Genomic DNA, 27,982 nt, shown 5'->3' on the forward strand with positions numbered 1-27,982 from the left:
TGACTTGCCCAAGGTCACACAGGTAGTGAGTGTCAAGTGCCTGAGGGTGGATATGTATTATTTTCTCAAGGAAGCCAAGATCAAGGACTTCAACCAGATGAAATATTAATAGATTTGGTTTGGGTTGGTTCCAATTCAACAGTTTGAGGAAGTACATGGAGGCAGTGCTGGCTTAAGCTAATTCACAAGGGGGGTGGGAAGTCATTAATAGGGTTCAGTAAGATGTTGATATTTGGATTTGGTTCAGGTCTGACTTGGTCTGTCTGCCTTTTTGGCTCATGATTTAGTCCAAGTTCAAAATTCTACCCAGTTCCCTTTGCAGAGTGTTGATTTTCCCCTTTCCTCTAAACACATGCCCTCTCTCCCCGCAGCATGGCTGTGCCTTTCTAGTGGATGAAGTACAGACTGGAGGGGGCTGTACTGGCAAGTTCTGGGCCCATGAGCACTGGGGATTAGATGATCCAGCTGATGTAATGACCTTCAGCAAGAAGATGATGACAGGAGGATTTTTTCACAAGGAGGAGTTCAGGCCCAATGCTGTGAGTACTTGACTGGCCCTTATTTTCCATATGTAGGAGCAAAGAAAGGGAACCAATAGAATGATTTATTTTAGTATAGCCCAGGGCTGGGGAACCTGCAACCTTGAGGTCACATGTGCATCCCTTTGAATCCAAACTTCACAGAACACATCCTAAGGAGAGTTGTTCTGTGAAATTTGGACTCAGTCAAAAGGCCACACTTGAGGACCTAAAAGTCCATAAATGGCCTCGAGGCTGCAGATTCCCCACTCCTGGTATAGCCTCATTAAATGTAGAGGAGTAGGAGGATGCTTTAAAGTGCATTTCCCTTATAGGGTGACATGTTTAAAGAATGAAAAAGCCTAGTGAATGGGTTCTCTATTGAATGTGTATGTGTGTGCCTATGTTTGCATACATTTATATGTAGGTATAGTTAGTACAACAACTGAAATTAACTGATGCAAACTGATAGTAACAGGTCAGGCTTGATGCTGAAATAATGAGACTTGAACTTGTACATACAAAGTCTTGAAGTCTTCAATTGCTCAATTTTTTTTGTTTAGAAATCTCTTACTTCCTTCAAAACACGGCTCAGGTGCCTCACAAGGCTTCTCCTGAACACCCATTCCCCCACCTAATCATTAGCATTCTCCCTCTTTAAAATATTATGTATTATTTTGTATTTGTAAAAAATTCAATCTGTGATTTCATTGGCATAGGGCTATTGTATCAAACTCAAATAGAAACATATCCCTGGGGCAGCATATTAACTTAGAAAACCACAAATTAACATTATCTATGTTGTATAGGATTTTTATTTATTTTGTAAAACATTTCCCAATTATATTTTAATCTGGTACCCATGAGTTTTGACACCTCTGGTGCGGAAAACCCTGTGAGGAAACTCCCACTACTAATGCAGTCAGCAGCTATTAACTGAAAGACTATATGACATGTTTAGTAGCACATAACCAGTGTGTATCAAAGACTAGCTTTCTAAACATTGTGCCTCTGTGTTGCTTTGTATGACAATAGTAGTGTAGTCTTCTTTTTCTGTTCTATTTTATATGTAGAAATCCTAATTTATTTACACATTTCACATTACATGTAATACATACATATTGCTTTGCATATGCTTTGGGAGAGGCAGTATAGCAAAGTGGATAGAGAGTTGGCCTTGGAACCAGAAAGAACTGGATCCATGTTTTCCCTGTTGTATGTACTTTCTCAGTGCTCCAGACAACTCTCCAAAACTTTATAAATTGCAAAATAAAATGCATTGGTATTAGGAGTTTCCTCATTTGGAAGTTCCCTATACCAATGAAATTACAAGTCTAGTATCTATCCCGATCTGCTTTATGTGTATGTGTGTTGATTTATATATACTTTTATTTCTTATTTTTATACGTTATATGGTGGTTGGGGGGCTTTTGTCATTGTATCCCTAGAAACCACAACACAGTGCTTTACACATAGCCAGCACTTAATCTCATAATAAATGTCTGTTAAATTGAATTGAATAAAATCAGATAGTGAACAAGCATTTATTAAGTGTCTACTATGTACAAGACAGTGTTCTTAGTACTTGTGATACAAAAAAAGAGAAAACATTGTTTCTGCCCTCAAGGAGTACACATTTTAATGGGGGAGACAAGATGCAAATAACCCTGTGTGTGTGTGTGTGTGTGTGTGTATGTATACACACACATACATTGCATATATGTAATGGACAGTGATCTCAGAGGGAAGGCACTAGGAATGGGGGAACTGGAAAGCCTTCCTTCATAAGGTAGAATTTGAATTGAATTTTGAAGGAAGCCTGGGATTTTAAGGGATAGGAGGAAGAGCTTTCCAGGCAAGCTCAGGGGATCCTACACGTTGTAGGAACTGTAGTTGGCTGTGAGTGGGAATGCATTGCAGTAATACAGAGGCTAGCACTGGCTTTTGAGGTTTGACTATAGGTATTCCCTAAAACTTGTACCTCTCTTTAAAGCCTTTCCGGATTTTCAATACTTGGCTTGGCGACCCTTCCAAGAATCTGCTGATCGCTGAAGTCATCAATGTCATTAAGAGAGAGGACCTCCTCAGTAATGTTACCCATGCAGGGAAGGCACTGTTGACAGGGCTGATGGATTTACAGGTAACCGACCACTTATGGGAATGCAAGATCCAAAGGGGTTCCTTAGAACCCTCATGAACTGGGTAGAGGACAGCACTTGAGTTGAAATTCTCTCCTTTGACCCTGGCTGCTCTCTGATCCTTTTGTCCTCTCCTGCCAGATATGTCTGGCTCTCAGAGACACCTGGATCAAAATAGCAGATCTAGTCACAATAATGATGGCTACCTCACCCATCCTGCAGGCAGACCTAAGCCAGGGACCGAGTCAAACTTCCTTAGAGCACAAACTCCTCTCAGGTTTGGCACACTCAGAAGAGTTTTGTGTTAGAGAATAACCACAGAAGCTCTATTTCCAGTCTACTGCAGTAATAAGTTCTATATCTGAAAGACTGTCCTGCCACTTGGGACCTCCAGAGACTTACCATGCATGTAGCAGTACTATGCCTAAGCATTTCTTAGCCCCCTGAATTCCTGAGCTCTCCCTTCCCTTTCCCTCTTTTATCTGGAACACTTAGAACCCCTATCCCACTCTCGTGCCAACAATTTAATCTCTACTCTAAGGGCATTTGCATTCATACCAATTTAAGAACTCAAAATAATTCTCAGAACATATCTTAAAGCCCAGTAGAGAGACAATAGCAGAGGCCACACTGCTTCAAGCTATGACCAGAACAGCCATAAGGTAAAAGTGTATTTCATCCTTCACTGACTTAGAAGGTTGTTTTTACAATCTGTGTAAATACTGAGCTCACCCAATCTAGAAGCATCTAGTCACACATGACCGGCATTGCATCTGGAGAGCTGCTAAGCTGTGCGAGGCTATTGGACTGCACCAAGAAAACATCAAACAGCCTTCAGAAGAGGGAAATTGCTGCTGTTATTCCAACTAAGCAAATGCCTTCAATGAAGGCAAAATGACACGAGGCTTTTTTTTTTCCTTTGGTTGCTTTCTTTGGATTTGATTCATGTCCAAACAGAGGCAGAGGAGGGAATCAGGAAAATGTCTTTGCAATGGGTTAAATCATTACTCCCCGCTGAGATCCTCTTTAATCTTCTGGCTAGCACAAATAGGAGAAATGACAGAAGTAGTTTATTTTCCTATGTGATTTATGGCCCAGCTCAGAGTCGTTTATGCAGTCTCAGATAGCACATGTGCCTAACCCAAGTCAAGGAGGATAGGATCAACTCATCAGAAAGAGCAGTTTGGGGTTACTGGGGGTGGAGAGGGGGATTATAATCAAAATTGAGAAAATAAATAAACAGTATGAGAGAAATTATGCAATTCCAGCGTAAGCTTCAGGGCAAGGGCTATTTTGCTAGAAGTATTTTCTTCCCAGCTCTTTCATGTAAATCCTTGACTTCTCTGCCTAATGGTGCATATCCAGAGCCATGGCAAATAACACTGTGGTTTATCCTGAGGAGGAGGAGAGAACTGAACTCTCCCTAATTAAGGTCAAATTTTGCTCTCAAAGGGGGCCTGGTACCAGCTGCCAAGAAGCTTAAAATAATAACATGTAACTGTCTTTTTCTCTGCTGTAGCTTTGTGGAAACTGCCAGGGCTTTGTCCTCTCATGAATGGATTAACCAAGAATTTGGTTTGTGGTTGTTATTTTTTATCTCTTCTACATTTATAGTACAGGCTCATTAGTATCAACCTAAAAAAATATAGTTCCAGTTAAATTGAAATTTCTATAAATATAGACAGAAGGACAATTCTAGCATGGTTTGATGAGTCACCAGCTGCTTAGTTGTATGGGACACCCCTTCACTGGACTCTTCCAGGTGGCTAGGAAATATTTGTATAGTTGGTAGATTGATCTAACCATCTGGGCAAGGGTGTCTTGGAGAAGAGCTGGTTATAAACCCATTGGCCTTATATCAAGGTAATAAGACAACTACCAAAAATTTTGGGATGCAGCTAAAGCAGTCCTGAGAAGAAAATGTATACCTCTAAATCAGAAAAGAAAAGAACAAATAAACAAATTGGAAATGCAGCTAAAAGTACTATTAAAAAAATCCAACACATTAAGAAACCCTAATTAAACACCAAATTAAGAATCCTGAAAATCAAGGAAGAGATTAAAATTTTTTATCATTTTATTAATAGAATTGGGAGCTATTAAAAAAATAGAATTGGTTAACTAGTAGCTACTTTAATTTAAAAAGAACAAACCATATTATCAATATCAAAAATGAAAAAAGGAGAATTCATTAAAAATAAAGAAAATATATTATTAGAAACTATTTTGTGCAACTATACTGACAAATGAAATAAATGAATATTCACATAAAATGGGAATTTGGAGTCATTTTTTACAGGTATTTCATGGGTTATTTGGGGGGGGAGCTAGAACAGGTATGTCTTTCTACTCCACCATCTTGGCTCTGCCCCCTCCCATTTTTAGTCATTATTAATGAACCTTTGGATCATTGATGTCCCGGTAAAGTTTTGTGGAGGAAGAACCTGACACTAACTGTGTTTCCATCTTTGGCCTGATTTGAGGAAAATTTGCCTTTTCAAACCCTTTTCCCCTGTCTCATTCTTCCTGAAAGTTCCTATGACTTCTCTCTCCTGTGTCTTCCCATATTGCAGGCCCGATACCCGCATCTCATCAGCAGAGCAAGAGGTCGAGGAACATTCTGCTCTTTTGACGCTCCAGATGAAACAACCAGGAACAAGCTCATTTTAACAGCCAGAAACAAAGGTAGGGGGGCAGTGAGCATGTGGTATGGTCCTGGGGTTTTATTTCTTCTTTGTATTGAAATATATATTATGCTTTTTCTTCTGTGCAAGTTATCTGTCTCACTGAGTACCATATTGGCAAACTAGCTGGGAAGAAACTTCTTCAGTTTCATTATAGGTATTATTATTATTTAGCATGTGTCTAAAAGGCCATATTTGGCAAACTCAAAGATGACCTGATTTTTCTTTATTTTTTTATTTCTAACTTCAATAGACTTATATTTGGGAGAACTGAGTTCTGAAATTAACTATGTGACTTAGTGTAAGTCATCTCACCTCTGGATCAAAGTTTCTTTATCCTTAAAATATGGAGTTTGAACAAGATGATTCCTCCTGTCTCTTTCAGCTCTAACATTCAGTGATACTAGTAGCTAGCTTAATTCAAGCAGATGTATAAAGCATTTGTAGTGCACTGTGATAGGTACTGGGGATACAGAGAAGAAAAACAAGACTCTGCCCTCAAGGAACTTACAGTCTAATAGGAATATAAAACATTCACACAAACGACTTAAAAATATGTTAGAATGTAATCAATGCAGGGAGCAGGGTTTGAGAATTGAGAAGATTTAGAGATTGGGCAGTGTAGGATCCCTTCATCACTTCAGACATTAGGGAAGACTTCATGGAGGTTTCACCTGAGTTAAGCCTTGAAGGAAGAGAAGGATTTCACCAAGTAGAGATGTGAAAGGAATCCATTTCCTGCCTGGAAGACAGTTGGGTAAATAAGGAAGAATGAAAACACAGAAGAGCAGTAAGTCAGTTTGCCTAGTATACAGAATTTGCCAGAAACAGTAGTCTCAAAGAAATCTGAAAAAGTAGGCTGGAGCCAAATTGTGGAGGACATTACGCCCTAGGATAATGAATCTAAATTTTGCCCTATAGGCAATAATCACTGAGGCAACAATCACTTTGATCAGAGAGCAACAAGGTCGGATCTATATGTTAGGAAGGTCTCAGCATTATATAGGATGAATTGGAGAGGGAAGAGATTGGGGCAGACCTATTAGTCTCCTGGCTATCTCAGTAGCTAAAGATCTAAGAAATCACAACTAGTCCAACCTGTGAGGCCATGGGTCCTCTTCCATTCTCTTCTCTCTCTCCACTTCTTTTCAATGACCTAATCAGCTCCCATGGGTTCAATTATTATGTCCCATATATACATACATATACACATATATACAGACACATATACGTACATACATACATACTATCCAGCTCTGGTCTCCTTCCTGAGCTTTAACCCTTAATCCTCAGCTGCCATTTGGACATTTTGAACTGGATGTCCCATGGGCACTTCATATTTAACATATTCAAAACTAAACTGCTTATCCTTCCCCAAACACCCATTCCTCTTCCAAACTTACCATTTCTGTCAAGGGCACCACTACTTCTAAAGACATAACAGTTGGCAATCTCAAAGTCCTTCTCAATTCCTTACTCTCCCTTACCCCATATATTCAAAGTTGGCAAGTCCTATGATTCTTCTTCTCCCTTGGACTATTGCCATAATCCCATTGGTCTTCCTGCCTCAAGTTTTTCCCTACTCTAATCCATCTTCCAGATAGCTGCCAAATTGATATTCCTAAAGCACAAGTCTGACCATGTCACTCCCCTCTTCAGTAAGCCCCAATAGCTCCTTTCTTCTAGGATCAAATATAAATGCCTTTATTTTACATCTGAAGCCCTTCACCAAACTGACTCCTGTCTACTTTCTCAGTCTTATAAATTGGTCCCCTTCACATATTCCATGAAAACCTTAAAGTACTAGGAAAAGTGTAAGTTATTCTTGTAGTTGAGTCACTCTGGCTTCTTGTTTTCTTCCAGGTGTAGTCCTGGGAGGCTGTGGTGACAGGTCCATCCGTTTCCGCCCAACGTTGGTCTTCAGGGATCACCACGCACACCTTTTCCTCAACATTTTTAGTGACATCTTAGCAGACTTCAAGTAAAGGATTATTTTTCCATTGCACTGAGGTCTCAACCTCCACAACTGTCAAATTGATTAGTTTGCCTCTTTCATATTTTCACTTAAAGTACCCAAAGGTGAATCCATAAACTGGAGGGCTATTTTTGGTTGGGTTGGGTTGGGTGACAGGGGGGGTGTATTAGGTGGTTTGGGAAGGTAGGAGGAAGAAGAGGGGAATTGGCTTGGGTCTTCTCTCCAACTATGCCAATATCACATGCTGACTTAAAGACAATTCCTCCAGTGTCCTGACCACAGGCAGTTTTTGGGTGGGGCTGTTGACACCCTACCTAAATTTCTCTTTTAAAGCCAGGCATGAGACCTGTACATGGGACTAGGAGTTAGAAAACTCTTGAGTTTCAGGTCTGGTGTCAGATCCCTTCAGTGGCTAGTTTGTTTAACTTCCTCCCTATGCAAAATAAAAACAAAAATAAAATGAGATCATTCTTGTCTAGCCCTACAGGGGACCTGAGAAGGTTCCATTCTTCACTGCGGTACAGAACTAATGGATAAAATTGTATTTCAACTGTAGAGTGATGAGTTCAGGTCAAGAGTGGAAAATAGGGGCCTGCTGGCCCTCTTAGACATGTCAGTTCAGTCCAGATATGTGACGACCTCAGGGGGACTCTATCTGGCTGGCTTGGTGGTCAGCTTTTATTTTACTTCTCCCATTTGTGTCCAGTGGAGGGGCAGGTACTTGAGTCTTGCCAAAAGGTCTGCCATCAGAGGCCAGGAAGTTCCCAGGTCTGATTAGGAGCTTGGGAAGGAGAGAAGGGGACTGAGGAGGGAAGGAGCAAAGGAATTGTTGCTGCTTCCTTGGACCTCTGACAGACTTCCATTTTGATATGTATCTGTCATTCCAATTGCTCATTCATGATGCTGAATGTCATGTCATACATCCATACACAAGAATCTCTGCCTCTGAGTTTCCATAGGGATATAAGGGAAGCATCTGAAGCACAAGCCTGCAGCCTCACTCCTGGGAAAGCAACATTTGGAAACAGGGGCCACAGAATTACTTATTCCTCTTGCCTCTGATACATTGTATAATACTGGAGGTCTTTCCCACTATCCCCATCCCAGACCCCTTACTATTCCCATGAAAACAGTGTTCTTTGTCTACCTGTTGTTTCTCAACATCTGCTCCATTTCTGAGGAGCTCTGTGAAAAGCATAGTTGTTATGCAGAGTAAGTCTGTTGCTTGACTGGATTCTTCTTGAGGGAAGCATCCATATTAAAGAGATTTATTGATTACTGTGCAAGAGCTGTAAATGTGGAATGTTAACCTGTTCATTGCTGGTTTGTTTTGGGTGGTTTCACTGTATTGCCATTCAAAATGTTTCTTAGAAAGATATTTTCTTAGGATGTAGATTATGCTAATGTTCATTTCCTTTCTCTTACACAATTGGATGGTGCCCAAGACTAATTTAATTTTGAACTGACTAGCTCTAGTTGGTGATTATCATCCTAAACACTCTTTTCAAAAGGAAGCACGGAACTGTAGTTGGTGGTCCAGCTTCTATCCCTGAATGTCAGTTGTTAACTATGAGCTAATCATTTCATTTTCTGGTGCCTCCATTTAACATTATATAAAATGGGCACAATAAGGCTAAGCACTTGGCCCTTTTATAACTTTTCACCCAAAGATCTCAAAGGCATCATTAAAGTCTCTAGAGACCAGCAGACATCCATATAAATATTGTTGCAGAAGTCTGAATGCCAGTTATTACCTATAGCCAGGAAGAATCAGCAAATTCAAAAATTGTGACTATTGGCATTTTCATCCCTAAGGCTGTTTAGATTTCTTTTAGTATAAAATTCTGCCTTAATTAAAGCCAATAGCACCCACAAAAAAATTAAGAACGTCTGACTTCCTTCCCCACCTTCCTACATTTAATACCAGGGACCCATGCTCAGCCAATAGTTTCATGTGCTGACACCTCCAATAAAGGCATATTGAACTATAAGTATAAAGAAAAACACAATTCATGAATTTGCTAAGTATTCTTCCCTACTATGAACTTTAGCCAACTTTTAGCCATAAATGAAATACTCCAGTAAATGAGGTTGTATAACTCTCAAAGGTTTTCTTAGCCAGGGTCTAACTGATATTTCATTTTCTTGGGTGGGGATACTGGGTCCAGTTTTATGCTGTCTTCCCTCTAGGGGTTGGCCTGGGAATGTAATTATTTCACCTACAAAGTAGTTTCCTTGGGTATTATCCATTCATTACCAAGGAGAGTTCCTTCTAGCATATGTTTTTAAATGCCTCTTTATTAACAGGTCTATATTGCATAATGCGTACCCTGGAAAGTCCATTGAGGAAAAATAATTAGCAGAAGCTAGAGGAAAATAATTATATAATCAAAGATTTAAGACTCATGAAAAACAAAGGATTGTGATGGAATAAACAGGAAAATTCAACATGCAACCATTAAGGGCAGATTAAGTGAGGAAGACCTTCAGTGGCCAACAACTGGAAATTAGCTCGTGAAACATATCAGTTTAGTAGATTTTAGTAAGTGTCTCTAGCAAGTCATGTACTTTTACAGAAAACAAGGTCCAGTAATATTGAGTCCTATTCACATCCTCACTTTTATTATAAATGGGTGTTTTTTTATAATTTTTACTGACACTCAGTAACCATGTAGGATTGTGCACAACATACATATATATATATACGTATATATGTATATATTTATCAGATCATGATAGAAAACTTACTAGAGAGCACTGCATACCTAAGCATAAGAAGTGATATTGTTTACAGTGTTCTGTGGACAGTGCCAAATAAATGTCAAAGAAACTAACTACACTTCACAATGTAACTGCTGACCATGTACACAGTTCCATGAATTAAATCCATTTCCTGTGTTAATCAATATTCTTAAATAAAATATTTATAATTGAATATCTCCAGTATAAATGTGACCTCTTTCACAGCAGCAACCACTTAGGCTTCTAAGAGTCTGTGGGTATGGTGGTCAATGTTAGATGTCAGTATTAGATGAGAAGGCCCTGGTATCATCAGGAAGATCTTAACAGCAGCCAAAGGGAGGTTGGAACCACAGAGAAAGAAGCAACACACAACAATAAGCACTTAGTAGATGCCAAACAAACATTTTTTAAAAAAAGTAATTGAGATTCTGCCTTCATGAGGGGTATCTGCATTAAGTCTTTAGGGCTGTGATATAAAGAACACTAGACTGAGTGGAAATCATCTTATCCAGTCATGCCAAAATCAAATAGAACCAGGGGCAACGAATCCATACATAAGAATTCCTGTGGGCTGCATATTGACTTAGTTTTAAAAACATGTTATTGGGGCAGCGAGGTGGCAAAATGGTTAAGAGTCAGGAGGAATTCAAATCTCGTCACAAACACTTGATGCTTACTAGCTGTGTGACCCTGGGCAAGTCACTTAACCCCGATTTCATCACAAAAATAAAACCAAAAAAAATGTTAACTATGTTTTCTTGTATTTTTAGTAATTTTGTTAAATATTTCCTAATTACGTTTTAATCTGGTTTGGGCCAAACTCAGGAGTGCTGTGGGTCAAGTTGTTGACACTTCTAAATCAAGCCCTTCCTTCTTAAAGCTAAGGAAATAAACCTAGAGAGGTTAACCCACTTGTCTAAGGTCATACAGGTAATAAGTAGCACAAATGGAATTTGAACCCAGTCCTCTTTTGCATTTTCTTTCTCCCCTCTATTAACCTACATAATTAGACATATGTCTTCTTTTCCTCTTAAAAAGTATATAGGATTTCTTTAAAGGTAATTTTTATTCTTAAATAGGAATCCTCGTATCTGAGCAATTTATAGCTTTAAATGAATCCTACAGTAAACTTACACTGTTAATCAGAAAGATGGCTGTTTTATAAACAGGGTCTATATAAACACAGCCAGAGGTAGTAAAGCCTCCCGATTAACTTTAATAACACAGGATGTTAGAGTTGAATGGAACAGGATCAAAACAAGGCCATAAAAATTGGACTCTGTTGTTTATGGTGGGGAGTGGAGAGGGAGGCATGTTAAAGGGTGCCATATTACTTTCAAGATACAGACCTACAAGCCCAAGTGCCATAAAATACTAATTAAAAGCCCTAACCCTGGTTACTCTTTAACAATGCAAACCAACTAACAATAACCAGCCTGTCAAACGAGTTTTAGTCCATGGATGTTAAAGGTCCACCATGTCTATTGAAACAATAGTGGTACATGAAAAGTCTGGCTCTGCTCCCTGAAGGCAGTCTATAGTATTTTTAAATAACAGTGCTTTACATCCGCAAGGCACTTTACAAATATCTCATTTAATCCTCACAACCCTGAGAATGGGCACTGACTGCTCTTATCTCTCACAGAGGCTAAGTTAACTTGCTGAGGATCACAACCAGTGAGTGTCTGAGGGCATATTCAAAATCAGCTATTCCTGACTCCAGGCCTAGTGCACTGTGTCACATTTTTATTTGTACATGCCAGGCACCTAGCACTGTTTTTGATGTTATCAAATGAATATAATTGAATTAAATTCAACAAATACTGATAAGGCCTATCATTGGATAAGCCTCATCTTTAGCAGAAATGTGCTGTCACTACAATTACAGTTTGATGTATATTAAGGACCTACTATGTGCAGCATTATGTTGGGTGCGAGGGGGGTTACAAATTTCAAATAAGGCAGAAGCTGTCCTCATAGAGCTGATCATGGAGGGATGAGGTCTACAATTAATAAGCATTTGAGCAGCACTATGTGTCAAAATGTGCTAGATGTTAAAAAGACAAAAAGGAAATAGTCCCTGAATTCCAATAACTGTATTACATTGTAAGTGTGTTGGAGAGGTATAAAGCAAAATGCTATGGAAAAAGCAAAAAGTCCAAATCAGAAAATCAGGGAAAGTTCCTTATAGGAAGCAGTATTTGAGTTGAGATTTTAAAAATGGGAAAGAATTCTTAAAAAAAAAAAAAAATATTCCAGGCATGGGGAGTAATATAAGAATGAATGAATAAATGAACACTTACCATGTGGCAAGCACAAAATCCAATTTTAACATTGTGTTAAACACTGAGGACATAAATGGGAAAAAATGAGACAGTCCTGGCTTTCCAGCTCACGCTGTCACTGGAGGAAGAAAATACATAAAAGAAGGTGGTATATGACAGATTGAAAGGCCTGAAAGCCCTAAAGATGTGGCAGCATTTATCAGCAAATGGCATGGGGGGGGGGGGGGCAGGAAGTGGAGCTTAGATGACATAAGTTGAGTCTTCTGACAATGGAGGCCAAGATATAAGCCATGTCAGGGCAGATGTTAAGACCTAGTGGTCCACTATGCTGCCAGAAAGGAGTTGTTGGACACCATCTCATGAGTTCTATGAGAGCAAGGGTCAAGGGGTGGGGGGAAGGCAAGAAGGAAAAGGCCACCTCTAGTGGTGGTGAGTCTTCTTTTATCCCAGTCATATGGGGTACAGTGTTTAGCGGGAGCATAAAGGTGGGAGGAAGAGGGGAAACATCTGAGGCAGGGCTGGAAAGGTAGAATGCCGTCATGTTTTGGAGGGCCTTCAATGCGAGGAAAAGGAATTTGAGTTTTATTCAGTAGACAATAGAGAGCTACTGAAGGTTCCATGACTTCAATCAACAGCATTTATTAAGCATCTATACATAAGGCATTATGAGCCTTAAACACTCCCAGATCTCAGGGAACAACTTGCAAGACAGTGTCTGGCTTCTCAAGACTCCCTGCTGCCAGGAAAGCACTTCAGTGCCAGGACAAAAGGAGGTCCCCAAACCACACTGGGTCTTACCCCCTCCATCACCACCCCCATCCAGGCCAGGGCACAATGACAGGCCCAAGCTGGCAACTGTGTTGCTCAGTACCCAGTTCTAGGTCAACGCAAAGAGGATGAGAAGGGGAACTGCACATGGGGCTCATGTCCCCTGGGTCGGAAGGCCTTTGGGCAGTGCACCAAGAAAGGAAGTTCAGAAGCCAGGAGCACCAGTGAAGAGACCAAATGACATGATGTAGCATGGGCAGCTAGACTGTATAGTGTATAGAGCGATGACCTTGTGAATCAGGAAGATGGGAATTCAAAACTAGCCTTACAAGTTACTAGCTGTGTAACCCTTAGGCAAGTCACTGAATATTACTCAGCCTCAGCTTCCTTATCTGTAAAATGGGGATCAAAAATTATTGTGAGGATCAAACCAGATAACATGAAATACATTTGCTAACCTTGCAGTACTATGTAAACACTAGATTCATCAATTATCACAATCAAATAAGTTTGCCTGCAAAAGACCAAACCTTGGGCAGTTATAGGATCACAAATCTAGAGCTAGAAGAGACTACAGAAGTTATCTAAAACAGCTCCCTCATGCTAAAGATGAGGAATTACGGCCCCAAAGGTAAGTAACTTCTTGGAGTCACGCGACTAGTAAATGTCGAAGGAAGGATCCAAACCGAGGTCTTCCTAATTCTAGTCCTATACTCTTATGTTCTAAGCTGCCATGGCCATTGATAGTAGAATCTACTTAAAACATAGGGGCAGCTAGGTGGTGCAGTGGATAGAGCACCAGTGCAGGAGTCAGGAGGACCTGAGTTCGAATTTCACCTCAGACACTTGACACTCACTAGCTGTGTGACCTTGGGCAAGTCCCTTAACCCCAACTGCCTCATCCTGGGTCATCTCCAGTCATCCTGATGAATATCTGGTCACTGGATTCAGATGGCTCTGGAGGAGAAGTGAGGCTGGTGACCTGCACAGCCCTCCCTCACTCAAAATAAAGTCAAGTGCAAGTCATGTCATTATTTCTGTGATGGCATGGTCTTCTTCGGCAACAAAGGACAAACACATAATAACGTAACTTAAAACATAGGTCCATAAAAAATTAGGTGCAATAAATAATTCTAAAAATTATATTGATGTAATATGGTCACCTGTAATCCAAGTAGTAATCCTGTCCTCTGAAAGTAGTTGTTATAAAGGGATCCATTCTATTGTACAAAGGACAGCTGCAGATACACCAAAGTTAATTTGCTTTTCCTTGCTGTTTTATAGTCCATGTTTAAAGCTGGCTTAATGGTTTAAAAAGCAAACCATTTTATTACTTGGAAAAGAATTCTTCAGTCAGTTGATAATATCCATTTTTTTCAGATTGATTGGCTACCTTAAATAGGATCTATGGCTTCGGTAGGGGTTGGACTAGATCTCAGAAGACCTGCAAAATAAATTGGGACAATTGCCAGAACTGTGTTGCAGAAACCACAATTTCCTTCCAGTTGGTTTTTTGTTTTGTTTGTTGCAAAGTCTGGTTGAGTTTAAGATGACCAACAATTTGCTTTTTTTTTTTCCTCTTTTTTTTTTGCGCCCTCTGGTGGTATTGCATGAGCCTCAATGTCAGCGCTCAAAAGAACTTTGGAACTCTTCTAGTTCACACAATTCCTTAGTGGCAGAGCCCATACTAGAACCTAGATTCTAGTCTGTGACTGCTAGTGCACATCTGTCCAGTGAACATTTACTGTCAAATCTTTTTATTAGAATAATATATTTAGAGCTGGAAGGGACCTTAGAAGTCATCATTTACAACTTCTTCATTTCATAAATGAGGAAACTGAGGCAAAGGTTCCAAGGTCACTACACCATGTCCCACTACTAAAAAATAACTTGGCATGCCTTGATAGTTAATAATATCAACTTCATATCTGAAGGACTAAGTTCTGAAAAGTGAAATTATTCCTGAGATCCCCTTACAATTCTAAATCCCATCGACCAAAGTTACTTACCTCCTCAAGTGAATGTTAAGAGCTAACTGCTGAAACTTCCAGGTAAACTTATGACCTCTTATTTACATTTATCAATATAAAGTGAGCAAAAATGGAAGGAAAATATTTTTCCTTTATCCTTTTAAACTATAATCATTTTTCAAGTTCTCTCCCCTATACTTAGTATTTCCTTGAACGGCTTGTACTATTCTTTTGTCTCCCATTTTTTGACATGAAACAAATTCATCAATGAGTCAAGTTATGCAAGTAACTGGAGTAATTTAACACCACTTAAAATGCTGCTTCAGGTTTTACAGGCTGATATATCTCATGGTTAGCTTGCAGTAGTACTTGCAAAGGACCCCTTTTAATTCTTTCGACCATGAATCAAGTTACTGCAACCATCCCCTATCCCCAAAACATGAGTCTTCAGTAGACAGCACCTGTTGAAGACCTTCATTAAAACCACTTGGCAGCCAGTTTATCCCTCTTCCCACCAAGACACCTGCAGCCTCACCCAATGAGTCATGCTGCCCTGATGAAGCTCTGTAAAAAAAAACCAGAAATACATGAACAAACAACTCAACTCTCACAGCTTTTATTATACTGCAATATTTACAGTGTAACATTATTTTAATCTCTGAAAGGTTAAAAAAAAATCACAATTGTGATGTTATGCAAACCTCTGATTTCCATCCCGTTTCTGAGGAGTGCACAAAGCTGCCTTTCTGAGGGGGATGAAATAGCCACGTTTTATATTAGTCATGTCTTCCTCAAGCATCTACCACATATTAGCAGAGTAATACTTTCTTTCTGATAAACTGAACGTCATTAACATGCCATTATGGTCATTATAATCAGCCAACAGCAGAACAAGGACCACTGTGTCCTGACAATTTTCTCTCCAAAAATCAAACTGCCTTTTCCAGAAAAAGAATGAAAGTGGAAAAATCAATTCCCACTGCACCACTAAAACCAGTTTCACAGTTCCACTGAGTACTCCCTTTTCAAAGTTCAGCAACTTGTTCTACCAGAAACTTAGGTCGGCTTCTAGTTCACTTATCTCTTGATTTTGAAAGACAAGTGCTTGGCACACAGTAGATCCCTGTTGTGTGCCACCAGACACTCAACTTTCTGGTCTCTTAACCTCCCTCTCTAGTTTAAGCCCTGGGAGATATGCTTGGTGCAGGTCCAGTACAGGCATACTTGAGGCTACCATTCAAAGCTCCAGGGAAAGCACATTCCCCTAAGGTCCAGGTTTTCTTCCAAACCATCAGTGTTTTCCATCAAGTTTCCCAAACACTTGCACAAATCGTTTCCTATCCAGGATGTGTCCAAAACGCAATGTTAAGTAGAAGGTCTGATCACTATTGTACTGCTGGATCTTCAAGAACACATCAAAGGCACGTTCACTGGTCTCAGATACAGGAATTATGTCGGCCACCGGACAATATGTGTCTTGACGCCGGCCCCAGAAGGTCAGGTGTGCCACGCGCAACACAGTGCCAGCCTCGTTCACATAAAGGATTCCAACAAGCCGACGAAAGAAATGACTAATCCAGTACAACATGGCTAGGGCAAAGCTAGCAACACCTCCTGTGAAAGACAGGGAGTCCAGGGGAATGAAGCCCTGCATGTACCAATAACAGGACAGTGGCAATATTACCATAGTAATCCCTGTCTGCAGAATCTTCACCCGGGACAGTGATCCACAGAATCTGATGCCAGGAAAGCGATAAATCATCTGGAATTTTTCAGCCTCTATGGTTGATGGTTTATCAGGGGATGTGGAGACAGGCCTGCCCACATACAAACTGGGAACTTGCATCTTGCAAAACCAAGGCCTTGACTGCAACATCACTACCCAACGAATTGGGAAACCAGCTTTGAAGATGGTAACCTGGAAGGGAAAAGAATGACCTCTCACAAATCCCAATACATAGTAACAGGGAAGTCAAATCCTTGCCCTCAGGGGTATATAGCATATACACAAGGAAGTAGATACAAAGATTAATAATAATACAGATAATATGAATTTCCCAGGCTAACAACCCAGATGTTAATCTCAACTCCTCACTCTCACCTCCCATAACCCGTAAATTGTCCATTTCTGTTGATTCCACCTTGCTCGCAGCTCACATTTGCCCCGTTATCTCCTCTGACAAGGTCAACACTCTGGTGTAGATTACCACATGCTACTGAGCCTACGGCCTGCTAGCTGGTCTCCCTGCCTCAAGTCTCTCCCCACCCCAGTTCATCCTCCACTCACGTATCAGTGATCTTCTTAAGGCCCAGGGCTAACCTCATCACTTCAAAACTTGGCCCCATACTCTGTGATCCAGTGACTCTGGTGTCCTCAAACTAAACACTAGAAATTCCTTCCTTCCTTGTCTATTTTTAAGTCCCAGCTAAAATCTGACCTGTCCACGCCCCCCAGTCTACAGGAAGCTTTTCCTAATTCTTCTTAATTCTAGTGCCTTTCCTCTGCCATTTTCAATTTATCCTGTGTATAACGTTTATACACAGTTGTTTCCATTTTCTTTCTCCTATTAGAGCATGCGCTCCTTGAGGGCAGGGACTATTTTTTTGGGAGGGGGGGATTGGCTAATCTCGTGCACAGCCATTACTCTCAGACTGATCTGATGCAGAAGGCATTAATAAGTAGGCTGGAAGGGATTACTGGAATCCCTTATTAGATGATTTCTGACATGACCCTTGAAGGAAGCGAAAGAGTCTAAAAGAAGCAGAGGTGAGGAAAGAAGAGCGTTTTAGGCATTGTTACCCAAAGACGTCACTCTAATGATATTATCTAATGATTAATTTCCTGCAGTCCATGCAGAGTTCCATCAAGAAGGCCTGTTGGGCCGCAACGTCCCAAACCCAGGTAAGGGAGGGCAGAGTGCTTATCTGGGGCGCCGCGAGGGGCAGGGGTAGTGGGGTAGGTCAAAGAACAGCCCAGTTAAGGGGCGCCGAGGGCCCGAGGGCTGCAGCCTTCAGGGCGGGTCTGCAGCACCAGGAACCACGGGGGCTTCGGGACTAGACTGGGATAAAAGACCTCGAACGGGAAGGCGAGCGGAGGACGGGGCCCGTAGCCCGGCCCTCTTTAAGGACCTACGTGTCCTGTACGTGGCTACTTTGTATACATTTCTGGTACGCTGGGTGAGCTCTGGGAGGACCGGAACTGTCTCAGGCCTCAGCACAACAGCCCATGGTAGGGGCCTAATAAATGGTTATGGAAGGTACTCCATTGAACTGACTTCACGACGTCACGAGGTGACACGGGGCCTTAGGCCTGAGGTTTTGCCCTTGCCCGCAGACGAGGGGGGGGGAGGGGTTTCTTCCCGCCTACGGAAGATGGGGTAATTAGGTTCGGACTCCCGCTAGTGGATCTCTCCCACTTGCCTACACTCGGAAACCCAGCTGCTCACCATGGTACCGCCGCCCGCTTCCGGAAGCGAACCTGCTCCGTCCTCCGGAACTACTTGGCTCCGCGGCGTGCGTGTCCTGACCTCTATGGGTCGTAGCTCAGGGAGGGATGGGATATATTGGGGGCTTTGCATTCTGGGAGTTGTAGTTCCGCGGGTCGTCGTGCGCTCTAGAAGAGGTTTAGAGGTGCGACTTGGCAGCCTCTGATCTTTCACCTTCCCGACGTGCCCCGCGGCTCGTGAGGCAAATCCGGGAAGCTTGGAGCGCCAGCGCGTCCCGTCGTGCTGGTGAGCCGAGGTGTCGGGATGGCGGCTTCGGCGTCTGTCCTCTGCCTCTTCGACGTCGACGGGACCCTCACCGCCCCACGACAGGCAAGCAGAGCCCGAGCCCGCCCCCTGCGGCCGCCTGCTTCTCGGAGCCTCTGTTTCCCCGTGTGCGGCGGAGGGGGAGAAGAAGGGGGAGGGGAAGAGGCCCGGCGCCTCGGGGCAGGGAACGGGAGGGGCCGGTAACCCGTGGGGTCCTAGCGCTTGGGAGCACCCGTGATCCGGACCGACCAGTCACCTCGTTTTACTGACGAAGACACTGAGGCCCAACCTCACCTGGCTAATAGGCAGCATTGCCGGCATTCGAACCCCTAGCCCCGGGCTCCGGATCCCAGACGGCTTCGGCTCCCCGTGGCCTGTGTGTAGCACGGGCGGCCTCCACACCTCGCTCTCCCTTTGGAGAAGGGCTCCGACCCGGTCTGGGTGGTGGCTCTGGGGGCGTGATTGTGCCGCCGCTGACCAGGCGCCCGCTGCGGACCTGGGGAGGTAGGGTGGTGGTGGCTGGCACTTAGAGAGCGCTTTACAGGTGTGCGCTGTTTCCTGTCGCGGCTCGAGGCCACCCTGTTCTGTGGGTGCAGTGGTTATCTCACTTTACAGATGGGGATGCTGAGGCAGAGAGGTCTGCCTAGCTAACGTGCGTGTGCCCAAGAAGACCCCACCATCAGAGGAAGGATGACAGGACTCGCACTTGACCTTGTTCTGAGTGAGGGAGGGCTGTGCAGGGCACCAGCCTCACTGCTCCTCCAGAGCCATCTGGATCCAGTGACCAGAGATTCATCCAGTGACTGGAGATGACCCAGGATGAGGCAGTTGGGGTTAAGTGACTTGCCCAAGGTCGCACAGGTAGTGAGTGTCAAGTGTCTGAGGTGAGATTTGAACTCAGGGCCTCCTGCACTGCACCACCTGGCTGCCCCTGCATAGCTAATAATGCCTCCATCAAGCACTAACTTCACGCAGTAATGAAGAATTCTAATTCCTCAATTATGTGTGGCAGTAATTTAATAGGACAAGATAATTTATAATTTAATAGCACAAGATAAGACCATGCACAACTAAGTGTGCTGTAAGAAAGAATGTAGTTAAGTGCAAAGGAGAAATCCAGACCAAAAGAAAATTTTTTTAATTGAGAACGAGATTACTGTCAACTGGGGGGATAATCGGCAAAGGTGTCTTAGAGAATGTCTAAGTTCTCTTGACGTTCTTCAAGAAATGGAGTTGGTATGTGAAGAGAATCTCTTCCAGGCATGGAGTCTGAGCAAACAAGGCAAAAACTCCTGAATAGAACTGAGCAAAGTCACTGTTATTGGAAAGTACATGTTAGTATAGAGGGTGAGGTGGGTAGATAGATAAGGCATTTGGGATGTAAAGATCCCTGCCGTCAAGGTTCATGCATTTTATTTGGGGAACAGCATGTACGCGTACATTCATGTACATTCATGTACCGATGAATATAAAACATATACAGAATAACTTAGTGGAAGACAGGGTGCAGAATGTGGAGCACTAATTAGGAAAATCAGAAAATATCTCTTGTGGAAAGTGTCACTTGAGTAGAGACTTGAAACGAGCTAGGCTTCCAAGAGGCAGAAATAAGGAAAGAGAGCATTGTACACACAGGGGAGTCCGTGCAGTGGCAGAGTTGGGAGACAGAATGTCTTGTTCACGGAACCAGATTGGGAAAATCCCTAAGTGCTAGAGAGGTTTTTTTTCCCTAGAGAGCCCTTGAAGTTTCTTGAATAGAGATGGTGATATGGTCAGGCATGTGCTTTAGACTTACAGTTTGGCACCTGTGTGAAGGACGTAGCAGAAAGTCTAAATGCAGTGGAACCAACTAGGAAGTTATTGCAATAATCCTGGGGACAGATGATGAAGACCTAAGTTGTTACGGTTTAAGTTGAGAGAAGGTGGGAACAGGAGGCTTAAAAGTAGAAACAAGCATTGACAACTGATTGGATATGGGAATGGAAACCATGTGAGGAGTGTTGAAAACCTGTCAGATAAGGAAGAGTAAAAGAATTGGTATATAACTGAGAGATCCCAGTTTAGATCAGCCAACATCAGATTGTGGTAGACCCAGTCATCCAGGTTGTAACTTCCTTGTAGTACTTGGACAGGAATGGAGGAAGTAATCCACGGCTGGGGTTTAGAAAGGATTGAGCAGCAATAATAAAGAGATTCCAGGTTAGAGGACAGTGTAAAGATGAACTGATAAAATAAGACTTTTGAAGGGAGAAAAGTAAGACCAGACAAGATTGATGACCTGGGAGAGCAGGAAGTGTTGAGGTCTGAGGGGTGCTGGGAACCCCAAAGGACCAACATGCCAGGGCCTGCTCGAATGAATTCGACACAAGCCAAAGAAAAACAAAGTTTATTAAATATTCGCCATATTGGTTGACTTTTAAGGAGCCTGAGCATTTGTAACTCTTGTATTCACAAGTAGGCCGGATAGACAGAGTCTGAACTGGATTGAATCTGAGTGCCTTCATGGAGGCAAGATGGAACTTAAATACAAAAAAAGACTGTAGGAGGGATCTGGAAGTGGTCTGTTGGTCTATCTAGGGTGATGGGAGGAGGGGGTTTAGAGAGGGTCTTGAGGAGAAGTCCTAGGAGCATCTCAGTGGGACTGGGGTGACTAGTCAAGGGTTAAAAACAGCTGAAGGCAATCAGGAGATATCAGGCTTTGGAGGGCTTGGGTGGGAAGCAAGTGGGGCAATCCAGAGGTGACAGACAATGGAAGGCCCAGGCTAGGCCCAGGACAACAGATTTGAATATGAAAGGCCAGATTAAGTGGGAAAATTCCAGGGAGTTCAGGGAGGTTCCAGAGTCTGAACCCCATAAGAAGGGGTGAAATGATTAGAGGTTACACTGAGGATAGAGTATAAGTTTAGAAGGGGGAAGGAAGACACATAGGAGGTTGTGGTCAGAGAGTGCAATCTGAAAGTTACAGATTGGGAAGGTGGATGATAATGAGATCAGGAGCTTTTGAGACTTCATCAGTATGTAAACTGAAGCCCCCAAATATAAGGGCAGAAGTTGGAGTGGAGAGGAAAGTTACCCATCAGGTGCTTTAAGAATTTGCTCTTCTCTCGGCCCATGTCAAAGACGGATAAATTAACTTTTCAACCAAACAACTCTTTATGAGTTAGAGAGGGTTCCTTGAAGTCTCCATTGGTCAGAGGAGTAGTAAGAATCATGGCTCAGTGAAGTATTGAAAATTGAGGGCAGGGCAGTCAGGGAGTAATTGGATTAGTAAATATCTACATAGGACAGCATTATCCAGAGCTCCAAAATTTCCTCAAGAGATACATGGTACATTGTGAACCAGGGACTGCAATGGACTGGACATAAGTCTGTGCTCACTTGAACTCTACACCTGCCATTCATTTACTCTCCTTCATTCAGTTTTCTAGGACAGGTATTATTCTCATTATTTGGGTAAGGAAACTAAAGCACCGAATGACTAGGTAACTTCTCCAGTCATTCATTTAATGCAGATCTGTCTGAAACAGGACCCTGGGTCTCATAAGCCATTGATACTTTTACATTAGCAGAACATTTAATGAGCCCCTTCTGTTGCACCTGCAGAATAATAATACTGTATTATACTAATGTGGAGAGGCCTGAAATACAAAGGAAATGTAAGTTATAGGTACTTGAGTAGACTACCTCTTTTGTACCTTAAATATTTTCCTCATACACAAGCACAGGTCACTTTTTTTGATGGGGAGGAGGGTGAAATTTGCATGTTAGAGTGGTTAAGGTCAGAAGAAAAGACTTTGCACCTTAATTTCCAGTTACTTGGAATTGGCTTCCTGGAGGATAGTGTGGGAGAGGGAGCTTGAAAACTTGAAATTGAAGCAGGATATACCATTGAAAGAAACACTTATGGTTGATGATATGAATTATAGTAATTATTAGCAATAGAACTGTTTTCCCCCTTACAACAACCCCATGAGTTAGGGAGAATTAACTTTATTTTTCAGTAATGTAAGTTCCTTGAAGATAGGGATTGCTTCATTTTTGTCTTTGTATCCCCAGCACCCAGGAGGAGTTTTTTGGTTTGTTTTGGTAGGGACTTATTTAATTGGTGTAGGAAACTCCCAGTAAAGATATTTCTCCTGCTAATGTAAATAGGCCACTGCTCTGTGATTTGTAAGGCACTGAGAACTTAAGGGACACAGCCACATGTCAGAAGTACTTTGAACCCATGTCACACCAAGGCAGCCCTCTGTGCACTGGGACATATTGTTTCTCCACCTGGAGCATAGGTAGATGTTTAATAACTGCTTCCTGAGTGAAATGAATCCTCATTTTACAGATGGAGAAACAGAATCAGGGTTTGCATGGCTTAAATCACTCAAAAGCTAGTAAACATTAGAGCCACAAATCAAACCCAAGTCTTCTGATTCCAAGGCCAAAACTCTTTCCACTCTGCCAGGCTTACCCTCAACCCTTACTATATTAGCTCAAGTATTTTTTAACAGAATAATCTTCATATCTTTTTTGCTGAAAAGTTAGAAAATACAATTGCTGCAAATCTCTATTTAATAAAATGATTCCTAAGCTCCAGTCTACTTATTTTCTTTTAAATATTTTTTCATTGATATCTTTCGTTTTTATAATACCACCCAGCAAGCCATCCCTTGTATCAAAGAATGAAAAAGGGAAAAAATGCAGTTCATCAAAACCAACCAAGATATCAGCCGGGTCTGACCATGTAGGGATTATTCCACGTCCACTGTCCTCTCTCTGCAAACAAGGGAGAGAGGTTCATTTTCTCAATTCTTTGTCAAGCCATTTAACTTTCTTTACCTCAGTTTTCTCAGCTGTAAAAGAAAGGTTAGACAAGAGGATTTCTGCTCCAGTTGTAATGTGATTCTTTCACTAATATTTTTAGTGATTGTGTTTTCCTATGCTACTTAAAACACTATTTTCATTTTAAGCCTTTTGTCAGTAATTATGGATTCAAAAGTTTTACCTTCTGTTAAAAGAATTCTTGACTTCAGGAAGCCTCAATTTCCTCTTCTGTATAATTAGAGAATTGGACAAATAATTTCTAAGATCCCTTTCAGCAAGCTCTGACTCTTTAACAGGTGAGGAAATTTGGGGAAAACTGGTTCTTCTTTCTCTCCACCAGATGGCCTCCTATTCCTCTGGGAAAAAGAAACTAGGACTTGAGCTGAAGCTGCTCCTGGAAGGTCTATTTATTTCTAGTTGCCGTTCATTGGTAGAGAAGCCAATGCCCCTTGTCAGGTGGCGTCAGGAATCTTCCCTGGTCATAGCAATGTTACAGGCACATCATTCTCTCTTCAGACCTTGTTATGTCTCCAGTCCCTTCCTTTGCCTGAATACAGGGTTTCCTACCCCTTTTCTCCTAATATTTGTCCATTATCCCTTCTGCCCTATGCATATTTTATTTTTTGCAATGATATAACTTTACCACATTTGACATCCTGAAACATAACCTATATTTCCTATTTCATTCCTGCCTCTAAGAGTGAAGAATTGATCATGAAAAGAACACTTGGAGTGTCAGGAAATGAGGGCTCTAATTCTGACACTGTCAATGACTTGCTGTGTGAAGCAAATTGCTTCACCTCTCTACTTTTCTCATCTATAAAATAAAGATGTAGGGCCAGCTGATCTCTGAGATGACATCCAGCTGTAGTACATGAAGAAGGTTGATGGAATACATTTTTTGTTAATAGAAGTATTACTTTACTTTCAATATAACATGATTATTGGCAAATTACAAAATAAGAAAGTAACGTATTCGAAATGATAATCATAATATTAAGTAATTTTGCTCAATTATTTTCTGGACCTGTATCTTGCAGAGAATTTATTTGGAAACTAGTTGGTTAGCGTCCCGTGCCAGAATAAACTGTATTCAAAAATGATAGATGGACTTGTGAAAGTATTGTTTTACATTCACAGTGAGAGCTCCTCATAATGATCAGTAATAATAATTTCCATTTGGTGCCTTAAGTTTCACAAAATACTTCCCTCACACTATCCCTGTAAAATAGGAAGAGCAAATCTCATTTTACAGATGAGGAAATGGAGGCCCAGGAGGGGTTAGATGACTTGCCTGTGGTCACACAACTTAGAGGAGAGGAGTTGAAGCTGGGACTTCTTCCTATTCTAACATGCCGCCTCTCCATATAAAAGGCTGTTGTTTCAGAACATGGAAGTGATTACTTCTCCAAGAACCTTTTTGTGGTTTTTATCTAGGGATTGTGATTGTACATAGCTGGATGTTGCTTTTAGTCTGATCAATAGACTGTTTGTCTTGCACCGCCTAATTACCTTACATATATCTGATGAGTGAGCTCATCATTTTGCTGTAAGATTAGGGTGTGGTCAGTTATGCATTAAGACTCTATTTGGGGAAAGAATTATGCTGAATTTCTGGTATTTTGCAACCAGAGTTAACTTGTTTTGCTTCCTAATTTAGCTAGGGAAGAATAAAATACTTGAGACATTCTCTTTCGTAGTCTTTACTGGATTTTAGATAAGTGCTATGTACACAATTCATACCATTTTGAATTTTAAGATACATACACATATTGCTATTTACATTTTTAAACTCTACATCTTATATATTAGGTTTTAATTTTATGCTTTTTTTAAAGTTTGTAAAGTATGACGTGTGTTATAAACATGATTGACAAAAAGCGATGTGATTGTTAAAACTATTAAAGTCATTTTCACTAATGTGAGTATGAGCAAACTTTTCTTTGTTATGTTTTGTTTTGGTTTAGGGTTTTAGATGACTTGATTTGGCTATTTGAGCTGATGACCCAATAAGAAACATTGCATTATTTACAATTGAACTTAAAGTATTTGACCTGAGCCTGTCATACAGGGGGGAAGCCCTTTCACCATTGCAGTTGTAAACTTTTCTCCTTTATGGCACCGTTAGATCACTTGAACCCGGTGTACTGCCAAGGTTAATCCTAAATGCTCTGATTTTACCAGTCCACAAGAAAGTCATGTGGGTCTAAAGAGACATCATTATAAATTCTGCAGTTTTAATTTTATGGTTGTATTGTGTTTAATTAGTTTGTCTCTTCTTTTTTAACATACAGAAAATCACCAAAGAAATGGATGACTTTCTGCAAAAATTGAGGCAGAAGATAAAAATTGGAGTAGTTGGAGGCTCAGACTTTGAGAAAGTACGGGAACAGCTGGGAGACAATGGTAAAAAGTGATTACTGTCCTAGTAAACTATTAACTTCCTTTTAGAAACTTATGACGTTAAAAATGTTAAGTCATATGCAGCTCTAAGCCTGGACCTCCCCGTGTGGTGGATTCCTGTTTTCTTGTTTTCCAAACATCTTATAAATAATTGGAATTACCAGCAGGTAAGTAAATTTCGTGCCCAGATATTAGAAGAATCACCTTAAAATAACAACATAATGAGCGTAATTTGAATTATAATTGGCCTTAGCCTACTTCAACTGGAGGCCATGCTTTTAGATAGAATCATTTACTTTCCAAATTGTAGTTTAATGTGCAAGTTGTATCTTTTTTTTTTTTTTTGGTTTATAGGTGCTGAGGATCAAAGATTATATCTCTCCTGTAAATGGCTATTTTCCCCTTCTTTTGGTGTTTCTTGTTGTATTCTCAGTTGCTTTAAATCTCTTAAATGATAAGATTAATGGGGTAAATTTAGCCTCTTCAGTCCCATTGTCTGGTCATGACATTCTTCCCTTTTCCCTCTGTTATTCTAGACTACTTAGAGAACAAAAACGTCTTATCATCTTCTAGGACCCACCCCAGGAGGGTGTCGTGTTTGGGTGCCATGTGATAGGGTACAGCCTGTATTGGTAGGGGATAGATTACCATGTAATCACAGAATTGTGAGCTACCCACATCAGCAAGTCTAGCCCTGTGATCTCACAGAGGAGGAAGCAGCTGCAGAGACATGGACTGACTTGCCCAACTTCATGTAGCTAATGACAGCCCAAACTCAAGGCCAAGCCTCCTAATTCCTAGGCTGATGTTCTTTTTATCACATCATTTGTAATTTTTAAAAATCAGTCTTGAATAGAAACATATAAATAAGTTGCATTATGATTTGCTACTCATTTTTATTTTTAGTGCTTGAAAAATACGATTACGTCTTTCCAGAAAATGGTTTGGTAGCATACAAAGATGGCAAATTTCTGTGTAAGCAGGTAGGTCTGTTTCAGAGTCTCAAAAATATTTTTTTTTACGTTGTTAAAATAACAATTTCTAAAATAAAATTTGATATGGTAGCCATGCTTTGGAAATAGAGTAGGAAATACAAGGACTAACTTTAAATAGCATATCTTAATGACTTTTTAGATGTGTTGTAGTCTTAGCACAAATATAAGAAGTAGATCTTTTAAAATGATGATTTTTGGAAAAAGTGGTAGTATGTTGTACTTGGATTCTGGGAACTATTTGACATTGTATTATAACCTGCTTCCACTTTTGATTTCATTGGGAGTTTTAACTGAATACAATCTAAGAAGGTTTAAGTCTCTGGGTTTTATTTGCATTTGCAAGCGCATGAAAACTGAATCCAGAGTAATGAAGCAGAAAACACATTTGATTAATAAACTCACTGTTCTGATTACCCTGACTTTGTTTAATCATGGGAAAACTAAAGGAAGGAAAAATAAAGAAGGTAATGACATGCATTAATCTCATACACATTTGCCACATAATCACATAACAACTTTAGTTGATTAGAAAGCCATTTGGGAACTGGACCACACTCAATCTGTAACTGGAAAGTGTTTTGTCTGTTTAGAATATTCAGGGTCATCTGGGGGAAGACCTAATCCAAGATTTAATCAACTATTGTCTGAGTTACATTGCCAAGATTAAGCTGCCAAAGAAGAGGTGGGTATATGTCCTTATTAGTGGAATCAAGGTGTGCACCCTCCGTCTGGTGCCTTAGTCACTGGCATTGTTAGTGAACTTAGTACTCATTTTAATCAGAAAACTGCCGTTTGAGTTTCAGGATATACTATACTGGTGGATCCAATTCTGACTATTCAAAGGTAAAAGGGGAGCCTGTGAATTAATCTGGTCATTGAACAAAGGCCTTCTCTGATGAAATATATCCCAGGATGAGGTAGCCATAAGGGATAGGAACTG

General features: G+C 41.1%; 3 protein-coding genes across 6 annotated transcripts in view; 2 read left to right on the forward strand and 1 right to left on the reverse strand.

Annotated features, from left to right (window-relative positions):
- ABAT (4-aminobutyrate aminotransferase) overlaps positions 1-8,611 on the forward strand; it is a 120,624-nt gene extending 112,013 nt beyond the window's left edge. For both annotated transcript variants that reach the window (XM_072608681.1, XM_072608691.1), the window contains 4 exons: positions 372-539; positions 2,512-2,658; positions 5,230-5,341; positions 7,204-8,611. In XM_072608681.1, the coding sequence (XP_072464782.1) occupies positions 372-539; positions 2,512-2,658; positions 5,230-5,341; positions 7,204-7,325 (549 nt within the window). In that variant the 3' untranslated portion in view covers positions 7,326-8,611. The remainder of the gene's footprint in view (positions 1-371; positions 540-2,511; positions 2,659-5,229; positions 5,342-7,203) is intronic.
- A 7,069-nt stretch (positions 8,612-15,680) lies between these two features.
- On the reverse strand, positions 15,681-18,681 carry TMEM186 (transmembrane protein 186). The gene is made up of 2 exons (XM_072608734.1): positions 18,527-18,681; positions 15,681-16,998 (listed from the first exon to the last, which is right to left on the reverse strand). Exons 1-2 carry the CDS (start codon positions 18,656-18,658, stop codon positions 16,372-16,374), a joined length of 759 nt encoding a protein of 252 aa, XP_072464835.1. The 5' UTR covers positions 18,659-18,681; the 3' UTR covers positions 15,681-16,371.
- Positions 18,682-18,736: 55 nt separating this feature from the next.
- Positions 18,737-27,982, forward strand: part of PMM2 (phosphomannomutase 2) — a 31,400-nt gene continuing 22,154 nt past the window's right edge. Inside the window, exons 1-4 of one of the 3 annotated variants that reach the window (XM_072608722.1) lie at positions 18,737-18,811; positions 25,939-26,050; positions 26,954-27,030; positions 27,633-27,724. In XM_072608722.1, coding sequence (XP_072464823.1) covers positions 25,954-26,050; positions 26,954-27,030; positions 27,633-27,724 — 266 coding nt within the window. In that variant the 5' untranslated portion in view covers positions 18,737-18,811; positions 25,939-25,953. Of the gene's footprint in view, positions 18,896-19,436; positions 19,714-25,938; positions 26,051-26,953; positions 27,031-27,632; positions 27,725-27,982 lie in introns of those variants that run through there. The other 2 variants (XM_072608704.1, XM_072608713.1) reach the window with 2 other exon arrangements.

This window comes from Notamacropus eugenii, chromosome 1 (genome assembly GCF_028372415.1).
Source record: "Notamacropus eugenii isolate mMacEug1 chromosome 1, mMacEug1.pri_v2, whole genome shotgun sequence".
Taxonomy (NCBI): domain Eukaryota; kingdom Metazoa; phylum Chordata; class Mammalia; order Diprotodontia; family Macropodidae; genus Notamacropus; species Notamacropus eugenii.

Coding starts and splice junctions, on each gene's coding strand:
- TMEM186 (XM_072608734.1), bottom strand. CDS start 18,658: ATGCAAAGCCCCCAATATATCCCATCCCTCCCTGAGCTACGACCCATA. Junction 16,999..18,526: donor AAGCGGGCGGCGGTACCATG/GTGAGCAGCTGG, acceptor TTTCCCTTCCAG/GTTACCATCTTCAAAGCTGG.